This window comes from Helianthus annuus, chromosome 7, assembly GCF_002127325.2.
Source record: "Helianthus annuus cultivar XRQ/B chromosome 7, HanXRQr2.0-SUNRISE, whole genome shotgun sequence".
Classification (NCBI taxonomy): domain Eukaryota; kingdom Viridiplantae; phylum Streptophyta; class Magnoliopsida; order Asterales; family Asteraceae; genus Helianthus; species Helianthus annuus.
This window is the reverse complement of record NC_035439.2, coordinates 25,007,471-25,019,808: the sequence shown is the minus strand read 5'-3', so window position 1 is coordinate 25,019,808 and position 12,338 is coordinate 25,007,471. Positions and strand designations below refer to the sequence as shown.

The 12,338-nt window shown below is 34.7% G+C and overlaps 1 protein-coding gene across 2 annotated transcripts; it reads left to right on the top strand.

Annotated features, from left to right (window-relative positions):
- Window positions 1–429: 429 nt before the first annotated feature.
- LOC110868022 (cyclin-A2-1) lies at window positions 430–6,039 on the top strand. Of its 2 annotated transcripts, none has more exons than XM_022117101.2 (12): window positions 430–585; window positions 2,429–2,779; window positions 2,884–3,112; window positions 3,223–3,356; window positions 4,216–4,308; window positions 4,412–4,545; window positions 4,693–4,768; window positions 4,889–4,965; window positions 5,052–5,085; window positions 5,188–5,337; window positions 5,434–5,565; window positions 5,729–6,039. In XM_022117101.2, the coding sequence occupies exons 2-12, from the start codon at window positions 2,465–2,467 to the stop codon at window positions 5,780–5,782; spliced, it is 1,428 nt and encodes a 475-aa protein (XP_021972793.1). In that variant the 5' UTR covers window positions 430–585; window positions 2,429–2,464; the 3' UTR covers window positions 5,783–6,039. The 2 variants fall into 2 exon arrangements, with proteins under 2 accessions (XP_021972793.1, XP_021972794.1); XM_022117102.2 differs by having other exon boundaries at window positions 436–585; window positions 2,435–2,779; window positions 5,729–6,007.
- Window positions 6,040–12,338: the final 6,299 nt, after the last annotated feature.

The following is a 12,338-nucleotide window of genomic DNA, read 5'->3' as shown; positions in this document are numbered from 1 at the left end:
GCGTCCACGTCAAAAAAAAAAAAAAAAAAAAAATAATTGGGTTAGACCTTTGTTAGAAAATGCCTAATGACTTATAATAGGTTAAAAGGTGAAACTACAAATGATTATTTTTAAAGTTGGGACTGTTATTGATTAATAGAAAATAGTTAAAATTATTAAAATTCATTATTCCATTCAACAACAATATAGAAAGAGACATGATATTTATACATACGTTTAAACATATACATCTTGTTCACTTACTATAATAAAACAAAAAATTATATTTGTTAATTTTAGGTACTTTTCTGGGTAATTCTACCCAAACACCGTTAATCTCAAACTCATAGAATACAACTGTAAACTATACAATAGTAAAGGGACTAGTTATGCAAGTCCCTCATTTTAGAATTTTGGAAGTTTAAACTGTACCTCTGTCCCGCTCTCACGCCCCCACACACACTCCCTACAAATACATACACCCACTCACTCTCACTACACTCTCTATGTCTTCCGCATGATGCATTTCGGTTGAGCCCTAGCTAGCTAGCTCTCTTCCGTCCGCCATTCTTCATCTGCTTCTCAGAGCAAGCTCTCGAATGCATTGTAAGCTCTCTCTCTCTCTCACACACACACCTCTCTCTCTCTCTCTCACGCGCACACACACACACACGTCATCGCACAACGTATCGTAACAACCACGCAAATTGTAATTTCAGTACGCATTTCAAAATTCATGTTTCTCGGATTGATTTATTGTGATTGCATTGTGTTTTGGAATGAATTTGATGCACAGATCTGTGATTTTGCCCTCAGTATTTTGTTAATCGTTACTCGAATTTATTTATTATTTTTTTATAATTTTTCTTTTTATAAAAATTGTACCTAACGTCGTTGACCGCATCTGGCGCTTGAATTTGAATTAATTTGAAGTTTATGAATATCGAGGTAGGAGGAATGAAATGTATGTTGATTGGATATAATAATGACGTTTACGGACGATTAATTTCTGCATCTGGTGGTCCATATGCAGATGTACTTGTATGATTGTAGATTAATCTGGAAGTAACATGAAGAGTCCTGACAATTTGTTGTGTTGTTTTTTTTAAATTGTTTTTAAATGATTTATGGAATAGTGAATAATTTATTTATGTTGTAAGGATGTCCTGGTTTTAGATCTATTGTTTTGTAATGATTGGTGTTTTGGTAGGCTTGATGCTGATAAAACTATGTGAGACTGGGCTTTGGAATTATTATGCTTGTAAAACAAATATTAGTTGGGAGATTGAATAAATGAATAATTAAGCCTGCTTGCTCTGTTAGGATCTTGATATATAGCTGAAATAGTATTATTTTGCTTCAATTGATCTAAATGTAGATTGTAGGAGGAAAGATAAAGATGATTATTTTTCTTTTTCTATTCAGCCTAAGGGTCCACATAGAGAGTAGAGTGCTTATCACACATCTTGAATGCGATTGAAGCTGGGTCACCGGTTACATATCGATTTGGTATTAATTTACTTTGTGATGACATAAACAAAGCTTGGTAAAATAATACAAGTTTTTTGTACTTCAGTTTTGCAATCAAACAGGGAAAATATGTACAAAAAGAAGCAAATTTACTAGTTTGATGATAATATTTGTTGGGAATTTCTTGGTTTATTGGGATCTGCTATACTTTTGGGCCACTCGACTTTGAAAATTGATTTGCACACCTTCATATGTTTGCGAGCTATAATTTCTAGGTGTGTTTGCGATACCAAGTCGTTAAATTGTCAATCCAAGAGATGAGTAAAATCGAAGTTCTTTTTCTCACTTTTTGGGATGTGAGACTTCTAAGGTCAAATAAATGACCAATTGCTCAATGCACTTTTACAATCATCATATTTCTGCTCATGACTGGACTGGGTTGATCTGCATACAGATTATGCAGGGACATAAAGTTAATGAGCATATTAATAATTCTTGTCAAATTCTGTATATGTTTTATGTAGAACACAATGTTATTGTATGTCAATTGATGTTCTGAAAAATTAGCTGTTGTGTTCAGTTATCAGTTACCATCGGTATAATTAATCACCAAAATGATAGAACTATTTAACTGTTTAGAGACACATGTTAAAGAAACATCTTTTCGAAGGTTTCATGTGTCCAATGTTGTAGAATGGTATTGTTATGGGTTACAGACAGATAGGTCTATAGAGACATTACCAATCAGTAGGGCAGTGTTATGTTTCACAAGAGGACAGACCCTTAACTTATATGAACAATGGAACAGATACTTAGATCTAAAAGAAGATTTTGCTTGAAGTCAAATGATTAAGAAATTCTTAGAAATGAAACTAATAGCGTGACGATTTTGTTATGACATCACAATCTAACTGGACTTGGCTGCAACTATTTTGTGACATAACCATATTTGGAGTTGCTAACACGAGGTTACATTTAGATGCAGATTTCATGAAAAGGGAGTCATTCTAACACCATGTACCACTCAATGGCAAGGCAAGCAAACATGAATAAAGAAAACGCACCCGGTTCTAATATTCAAAAGCCAATTTCAAGGATTACTAGAGCACGGGCTAAAGCCTTGGGCATATCCGGTGATGCACTCCCACTACAGGCCAAACATGAATCCAACCGGGTTCTGCAACCAAACTGTAAACGAGCGTCATCAGATAACCGACCCACTGATGTCGGTTCTAGCTTTCAGTCCAAGCGAAGGGCTGTTCTGAAGGAAGTCACTAACATGCCCTTAAATGATTTAAATACGAAAATCATCAATGGAACAAAAATTCAGGTACATACATGTCAAATTTAAAATAACAACAAATTGTATCGTTGCTATTTATTATTTGTGTAACATTATCAATAGTGATGCTTGTTGGTGTTATCGGTTGTCAGGCTAGCAAGAATACGAGAACTGTTGTTGAATGGAATACAATGGTGGTACCCGCTGTATGTGTGGGCCCTCAGGATCAAAAGGGAAAGATAAAAGTGACAGATGATATGACCAAACAGAGCGTAAAGGAATTAAGGCAAATAACCGCACAGCTAAAGTTAGTGAATGATTTAGAAAGAAAACCAAGTATATATTATAATCCAAAAGCTCTTAGAAGCTCTTTGCCAAAAGGTAATATGATATTTAATTAGATGTTAACGATAATCTTCGACGAGCCATCTGTCAATGTTTATTTTCTCTTCTGACTCTTGCTTATCAAAGTTAAATTGTTCGTTGTGCAGGAGAAATACATATTTTTAACAAAGTGGAGGCTGCAAATGATCAAGTCATTGTGGATATTGATTCTAAGCACAAGGATCCTCAAATGTGCAGCTTATATGCAGCTGAAATATATAACAATTTACGAGCGGCAGAGGTACTTCTGGCTGTTGATATAGCAATCAAGTCAAAACTCTTTCTAAGGTTACCTAATATCTAGGGCTGCAAACGAACCGAACGTTCAACGAACAATTTGTGAACCGTTTGGTGGGAAGTTTGTTGTTAAACAAACGAACACGAATAAGAACATCTGTTCGTTTAGTTAAATGAGCGAACATGAATAAAGTCCACGTTCGTTTCGTTTATGTTCGTGAACGTTTGGTAACATGTTCGTTTATGTTCAATAGTTTATTAGTATTTTAAGTTTTTATATTCTATTTAAATACTTCAAAATTCTGAAAAAAAAAATAAAATATTTAATAAGTATGAGCGTATTATATATTCTGTTCATGAACGCTTGTTTGTGTTTGTTTGTTTCCATTTGTGTTCATGAACGTTCGTTTGCGTTCATTGCCTAAAATTAACAAACGAGCACAAACGAACACGTTCCTTTCCTTAACAAACGCACACGAACATAAAATCTTGTTCGGTAAGTGCTCATGAACAGTTTGTGAACACAATTATAAACGTAACAAAGGAACACGAACAAGGTCTTGTTCGTGTTCGTTCGGTTCATTTGCAGCTCTAATAGTATCATTTACTTTCATCATATGTATTAGCTTTCTCTGATCTAGCTAAAATTAGGCAGTTCTTGTATTTTACATATGTCCATACCATATTATCATATAACTAAATAATCACTGACATCCACTTGTATTTTACATATGTCCATACCATATTATCAATCCATATGTTTTTTTACTAACAAATCTTGAAAGTTCTCTTTCTTTATTTACAAATTTTTTTATTTGTTATGTACTTATGTCCACTTATTCTATGTATTTCTTTTTCTTCAGCTAAAGGGGAAGCCTTTGGTTAATTATATGAAAACAGTGCAGCGGGACATAACACAGGAAATGCGTGGTATTCTTATTGACTGGCTTGTAGAGGTTAGCTCTTGAACATGACAGGGATTCAGAGTTCTCATTTTCTAAAATAAATAGACGGCACAGAGTTATTGACTATGAAGCTTTTGTTTTTTCTGATGTTTAGGTTTGTGAAGAATATAAGCTAAAATCCGAAACACTATACCTAACAGTCACTCTTATTGATCAGTATCTCTCTAAAATGTACATTGAGAAACAAAGGCTTCAACTACTCGGGATAACCTGCATGCTCATTGCCTCGTAAGTTCTTTTTTTCCTTTTTATATTAAGTTGGCATAAATCATCATTATCCCTTTATTCTTTTTTTTTATTAAACAGTCAACTAGAGTATTATTTATTATTATAACACCATCTAATAGTATGCACATTTGATTATTGACCTCTAAGGAAGTACGAAGAAATTATTGCTCCACGTGTTGAAGACTTTTGTTTCATCACAGACGGCACCTATACTAGAAGAGAGGTATATTCATAATTCATTGTTCACTTTGGACCTAACCCGTTTGACCTGTTACCCAACTCACCCACCCATTCTGACCCGTTATGGAAATCTAAAGGTTATTGACTAAAGTCTACATATCAGGTACTGGACATGGAGCATCAAGTTGTTGATATGCTGAGCTTTCAAATTTCTGTTCCAACTGTAATTAAGTTCCTTCGGTAAAATTCCAATTTCACCCTTTCATAATTATGCATCCCAGCTCTAAACTTTCCAACATATGATATTTATTTTATATAATTTTCAGGAGATTTATTTTAGCAGCACAAAGTTCTTACAAGGTACATCAATATAATACTGTTCATCATCTTAGCAGTTGGTCAGTTACACAACTAATTATATAAAATGTTTTTTTAAGTAATAAAAACGACTTAATATTGCAGGTTCCTATTGTAGAACTCGAATATTTGGCAAACTATTTAGCAGAATTAACTCTCACTGAGTACAGTTTTTTGAAATTTCCACCATCCCTCATTGCTGCATCAGCTGTTTTCTTAGCCAAATGGACACTTGATCAAGTTGAACATCCATGGGTGTGTTTTTTTTTTTTAATTTTTTATATTTGATACTCAACTAATTATCTTAAAAATGTTGATTTACCTTCAACTTATTTATTTTTTTATTTGCAGAATCCTACCTTAGAACATTATACTAATTATAAGGCGTCAAAGCTGAAAGAAACAGTTCTGGCTCTCCAAGATATTCAACTTAACAAAGAAGCCACTCTTCATGCAATACGTCAAAAATACATGCAATATAAGGTATATTTTTATTCATTTTTTAATCTTATGCATTTAACACAATGAAAAAAAAATATGACGAAAAAGAAATCACATGTGAGCGGAAATTTCATTATTCGCCCAGTACCATTGTCACAAGTACATGATAAATTATGATCTAATGAAAGTTGTTTTGTAATGGCAGTTCAACAAGGTTGCAACCTTAATCTCCCAAAAGCCGGTGAAACCTTTGTCCTAACATTTGATGAGATTAGCTGATGATCTTACATGGGAACAGGGCGATTTAACATTCAATGACTTCTTGTCACCTTTGATTAATTATATTGAACATTACTGATCCCCTGCAGCAGCCTTTTATCATGTTGTAAGTTGTAACCACTAAGGAGCTGTTGTCTGTGAAATCCTTGTAATGTTTTGAACATTAACAGAATGTATCTAAATCAATTGATTGAATCTTATACAATTCTATTTATTAATTATTACTCTTCTTCTTCTTATTATTTTTAAATACCACCTTTTTATTATATATCGACTTATTGAGTTAGTTGCATTTAAATGCAATTTTGTGTTTTTAATTTGTTTTAAGCATATACTGAAAAAAACACACAATTCCTGTTTCAGTTTCCTTAAGATGATATATGAGCACATCTGCTAGTACCTGGTTTTGTAAAGGTTGGTTCTCGATTTAAGATTCTTTTAAAAAAGAGTAAATTACAAGTTTTGTCCTTTATGTTTCTATCAAATTGCAGGCAGTGTCCTTTACCTTTAAAATTGATGGGTTTTGTACTTTATGTTACAAAATCTTGCACGTTACGTCCTTTAGCCCTAACCTAGTTAAATTTTTCTATTAAATTAGTTCATGTGTAAGGCACATGAGGGTATGATTGTCTTTTTACTCTATTATTTAAAAGATATATATCTTAAAAGAAAAAATATTATATATTAACTCTATCTCTCTCTAAAAACCGTCTTTCTCTCTTTATGCACCAGTTCCAACACCTCCTTCCACCAACCAACATCACCACCACAAATTCATAGGAAATACTGTGCAAAACACCAAATCCCCAGTTTAGTCTACCAAATAGGTAACAAGAGAATAAAGAAAAAGTTGGTAATGGACTATAAAACTAAAAACAAGAGTAAATTACAAGTTTTGTCCTTTATGTTTGTACGAAATTGCAGGCGGTGTCCTTTGCCTTTAAATTTGATGAATTTTGTCCTTAACGTTTCAAAATCTTGCACGTTATGTCCTTTAGCTCTAACTCAGTCGGATTTTTTTTGTTAAATATGACCACGTGACTTGCACATGAGGGCATATTTGTCATTTCACTTTTCCAGGGGCTATTTTGTAAAGAGCTTTTATTAAGGAGCCATTTTGTACAAAACTTAAAAATAAAACAATATATAAACACACTCTCTCTTCTTTCTCTAATCTCAAACCCCTCTCTATCTCTTCTCTCTCTAACAACAGATAGAGGTGGCTGAAAAAGCATCAATGAAAGAAAATGATATCACTGTCTGCATCCTCCATTTCAACGTTGTCAGCACAAGAAGCTCCATCTTTTGAATGGTTTTTGCTTCAAATACATAGTTTTATTCACAAACCTGCAGAACATCCATATTCTCAACATCAAAACCAATTTAGTTTGACCGTGCTAAAAAGTCAACATTTTTATGAAATCAAGAAGCTGAACCTGTAAATCAAGAATGTGAGGAACTTCAGTCTTTTCCATTTTGGATGCAAGTGATAAGCAGGTTACAACTAACAATTGCATCATCCAATCTTTGTCTTTCTGTTTATTAAATAGCTAATTACAATTGAAAATTTAGTCGATGAACAATTGATATCATAAATTTTTTGTTAAAAACAAGCAAAAGAATGTGAAATAAATACTTACAGGGAATTCAACGTACAAGCAAAAAAATGTGAAATAACATGATGTAGATGAACATACATTTAAAATCTAATCAACTGCTTGTTGTCTAGCAACCATGTGAGTAGTCTATCGCTTGCTTCAATCACGTATCGTAGCTGAGCAAATGAGTCAAGACAAGGTTCTAGAAAGTATAAACATTCAAGACAAAGCACGTCCGCACGAACCTGCGAAGAAGCAGGTTCGCACGAATCAACATTGGCGCAGGATTAGGGTTTTGATGGAGCTGCGCATGGAGTTGGTCCGTGCGGATCAACCAGATCCACACTTACACCTTGATCCACACTTAGTATGTTGGTCCGCACATGTTCATCCGTGAATAGTTGATCCGCATTTAGCTTGGTGCGAACCTAGAGTGCCTATATATATATGAGTGTTAGGTCTGGTTCATTTGTAACTTTTGAGTGACAAGAGGGGAAACTCTGTCAAACTGATTTCGTGGTTGTGTACTTTCATATTATCAATAGAAATCAGATTAGAATTAGCTTGTTCTTGTTTGATCCACTCTCGTACTTGGATTCCGCACAAGATACGAGATCTATGCAGTCAACGGTGTATCGGAATCAATCCTATCACGAACTCACAAACCAAATCCAAGTTCCCACTTCTTGTAACACCCTTGCTTGTTTAATACAATATTCTATAGAAGTTTCGTAAAAATACATGTTTTTACGATTACACGTAAGTATGTCAATACGAGTTTAACTTTTACAATTTAAAAGAAAGAACAACTTAATGTAATTGAATTCGTCGTTTAAAAGATACGACGAAACGCCGCGCGGAAGTTTTTAACTTTATCGTGTTCGGTTCTTCTTCGAGCTTGATCTTCATCCGGGCACTCTTCGCAATCACCTATGATCAAAACCAACTTAAAAGTTAGTTTTGATAGTTAAATAACAAGTTTAAACAAGTTATATGGGTCAAACAAACAAAATTAAACGTTTTTCAGGTTCGGGGGGGGGGGGCTAGACGCCCCACCTAGCCCCCTTTTTGACAGCAAGTTCATTTTATGTTGTTGCATATTCCCAGCATCACCCGATTTCACGGAAACGAGCATAACTCTCTCGTTTTTATTCCGTTTTACCCGATTCTTTTTCCTACGCGTCCGTAATTCAATTCTCCATCTTATGAAGTTGAAATCCAACATCCGGATTAACAAAATTTAAGACTTTTAGGTCTTCGGCTTATTACCTTTTTACCAAATTTTGACCCGTTAAGGGCATTTAAGCACCTTTACGCATAATTCACACTCATATATTTCTAGCATCTTATTTCCACATTATTTATCAAATGATCTTCCATCACAACTATATTTGTGATGGGTTTAGTATGTCAATCCATATAATCTGAGTTTCACCCCTCGGATTATCATTTTACGGCAAGGTCTCATATAGAGTCTTTTGACCAAGGATTTACATCTTTCGCTTTTATACTTATTCTAAGTATTGACTTGATTATAAAACTCATTTTCAAGCGACTTCTAAGGGTCGTTTTCTTAATTACGCTCACAAGGGCGTTTTGGTCATTTTAACCCTTCTTTTACGACGAAGGGTTTGCTTAAGCCATGCACGCCCAAAATCTCATTTTTAACCTAATCTTGTTTTCAAAACATTTTGTCTATAACTTAAATCCTTCGGTTTACCTTCTAAGGTAACCGAATGTCCCTTATTACTTTGTCTAATTCTCATAGAACTTCAAGTTCCAAATGATGAGTTGATCTATTGTACATACCTGGCTCGGATCAACTTATTAACCCGGGTTCAATACCTTGCTTTATAATCGCTAATTAAGAGCGATGCGAATATCCATTTGATATCTATTCCTGTAAGGATATAACTCGACAAAATCATTAGTCGACATTGTCAAAAGGTGATGTCTATACCTTTTGACCCGTTTGGCCGAATTGACCGTTTATCTTTACGAGATGATATTTATTATCATCTCGTCTACATGATTCGCTCCGGTTAACACCGTATGGTCATATTACTTATAAACCATTTCTAAACGCTTTTGACCCATTATGATTTTCGCCATAAGTGGCTTTCAAAACTAACGGTTACTATCAACGCGTGACCAATTTTACCATTTTGCCCTTATTAGTTATATGGGTTTACCCTATAAGGTAACCACTCGAAATTCATTATCATTTAGTCATTGCATGACCATATAATCGTTTTAACTCTTTTTAATCATTAAACATGGTTTATTACCATTGTCTTTTATTCCGAAGCGCACATGTCGTGTCGGAACATCATAATTCAAACATGACTTTCTATGATTCACAATCTATAAACCGAATAGGTATTAATAAAAGGTGTAAGTTTTGACTTACCTTCCATCCGAATACGCTTTTCTTCTCGTGCTTGATTCGTTTGACCGCTTCTTTCCCAAGCCTCCACCTAGCTCGTTGAGCGACAAACTATTATCATTCACAAGGTGGTTAGATTAGTCATTCCAATTCACGACTTTTCCACCTTACATATTTTCTATGTCGAAACTACTATTCGACTTTATCGTCGGTTAGTTTGACTTTTAATAAAAAAGTCAATTACCTTGAATCATACAATAGGCACAATTAAGTTAAATCAATACTATGATTAGAACCCGTTTTAATCCTTATTTCACGTAATTAGTCCAACAAGGCAATTACGCGTTTCATTCGTAATTTCAACATATAAACATTCACTTAGGCATTTTAACAAACACCTTGCGGGCATGATTTCTCACAATTTATTCTCAAGCTCAATACTTGTCATTTAGCCATGGTTAACATCAACTAAGCATGTTTACATCATTTTTCACATTAACAAAATCTGAATTTACTTCCTAGAACTCAAATTACACTAGAACAACAATTAAAATTCTAGTGTTTAACATGTTCCTACAACACCCACTTATCACCTTCAATGGTGATTGTGAATTCACAAGAAATAAGCATGATTTCAACATGTGATTGACTAGGGTTTTACTCCTAGACATTATATCATTCCTATTTCATCCAATTAACAAACATGCATCATCAAATTTCTGATTTCCCAAATTCATGAGAATTTCAAGTAGAGGATTTTTATGAATTTTCGCATACCTTATGATCTCCTTTCAATGGGGATCACTAATCCGGGTTCGGATTTCATTTTAGGGCTGATCTTGACCTTCAATTTTTGGATTTAAACAAGAACTAGGGTTGGAGTTCTTTCCCTTGGTCGCCCCTGGCTTCTGGTCGAATTCAGACACTCACAATTGTGAGTGTTTGAGGTTTTTTTTTTTTTTATTGATATTAGTTTCAAGTTAAACACTTTTGGTCCCTCTAGTTTCTTTTGATAAAATGAAGCTATATCTCACCATTAGTCACTTAATCACATGCTATTAACTAGGTTAATTACTCCTAGTTACTTTAACGGGTTTGGGAAATTATAACTCGTTATGTTTTAAGTCCCGTTAATTTGGCATTTTTATATACTTTGTTTTCTCAAAGTATTTATTCCCCCTTTCAATTAATATTAGGTTTATTTATTTGAGTCCTAATATTTATCGGGTTAATTTTTACCACTAACGGTATTTTGCCCGTCTTTACTATTAACGTGGTTTGATTACCAAACCCGTTTTTGGGATGTTACACTTCTCAAGTTCTTCAAATAATCAAACCTCACAAACTTTTCACATTCTTTCTCAATCAACAAACACAAACACTCATCACTTTGCACAGGAAGATCAAGATTAAGTTAAGAACACAACACTCTGTTTCAAGATTGTTAACAAAACATTGATTTTTTACTACTAATTAACTTATTCCCACAACCCCATAACCCTACATCAAACTCCTCCTGCTTTTCCGATCTATCCAATCCACCGTTACCTGAAAACCCAAAATCAAAAGTATTATCCCCAAACAGCGTCAGTAGGTTCGTTTGTCCGGCGGCGACTCACGAAACCCTAGGTGCAGAGGCAGGTGCGTTTGTCCGGTGGCGGTTGACGAAACCCTAGGTGCGGAGGTAGTTGCGTTTGTCCGGCGGCAACGACTGGAGGAGGGGTGACCGGTGGCAGGGTGGTGGTGGTGCTCTAAAGGTTAGAGAAAGAGTGTGTAGGCTGGAGAGAGAGAGAGAGAGAGAGAGAGAGAGAGAGAGAGAGAGAGAGAGAGAGAGAGAGAGAGAGAGAGAGAGAGAGTACAAGTTTTTTTAATTATATATTTTTTTCATTATATTACATAATAGTCCCTAGACAATAAGCATTTACACAATAGTCCATGTAATGGTGAAAAGACAAATATGCCCTCAAGTGCAAGTCACATGACTATATTTAACAAAAAATTCTGACTGAGTTAGGGCTAAAGGACATAACGTGTAGGATTTTGAAACGTTAAGGACAAAACTCGTCAAATTTAAAGACAAAGGACAACGCTTACAATTTGGTACAAACATAAAGGTCAAAACTTTTAATTTACTCTAAAAACAAAATGGAAACAGATCGTCTCCTCAACATGTGTTGCCCTACTTTCAGCACCGCCGCCGCATCACTCAATCAGAAGACCTTCTCCTCTCTCTCCATCAACTTTCAGGTGAGTACTCCTCTAGTCTATCTCGAATTTCCGGTGACTACCCCTTTTATCTCCCCCCGATATCCGGTGACTACTCTCATTAACTACTACTAACTACTAAATCAATAAACTTAAAAACTTAATTACTCTCTCTCTCTCTCTCTAACTACACATCTGGTTACTCAAATGTCTCTCTCTCTCTAACTACACATCTGGTTACTCAAATGTAACACCCCACTCCGGAATGTGGTGCCGTGTCACTATTACAGTATTCAAAACATAAGACATAATTCCATAAGTTAAACATTAGGAGTACATCACCAAAA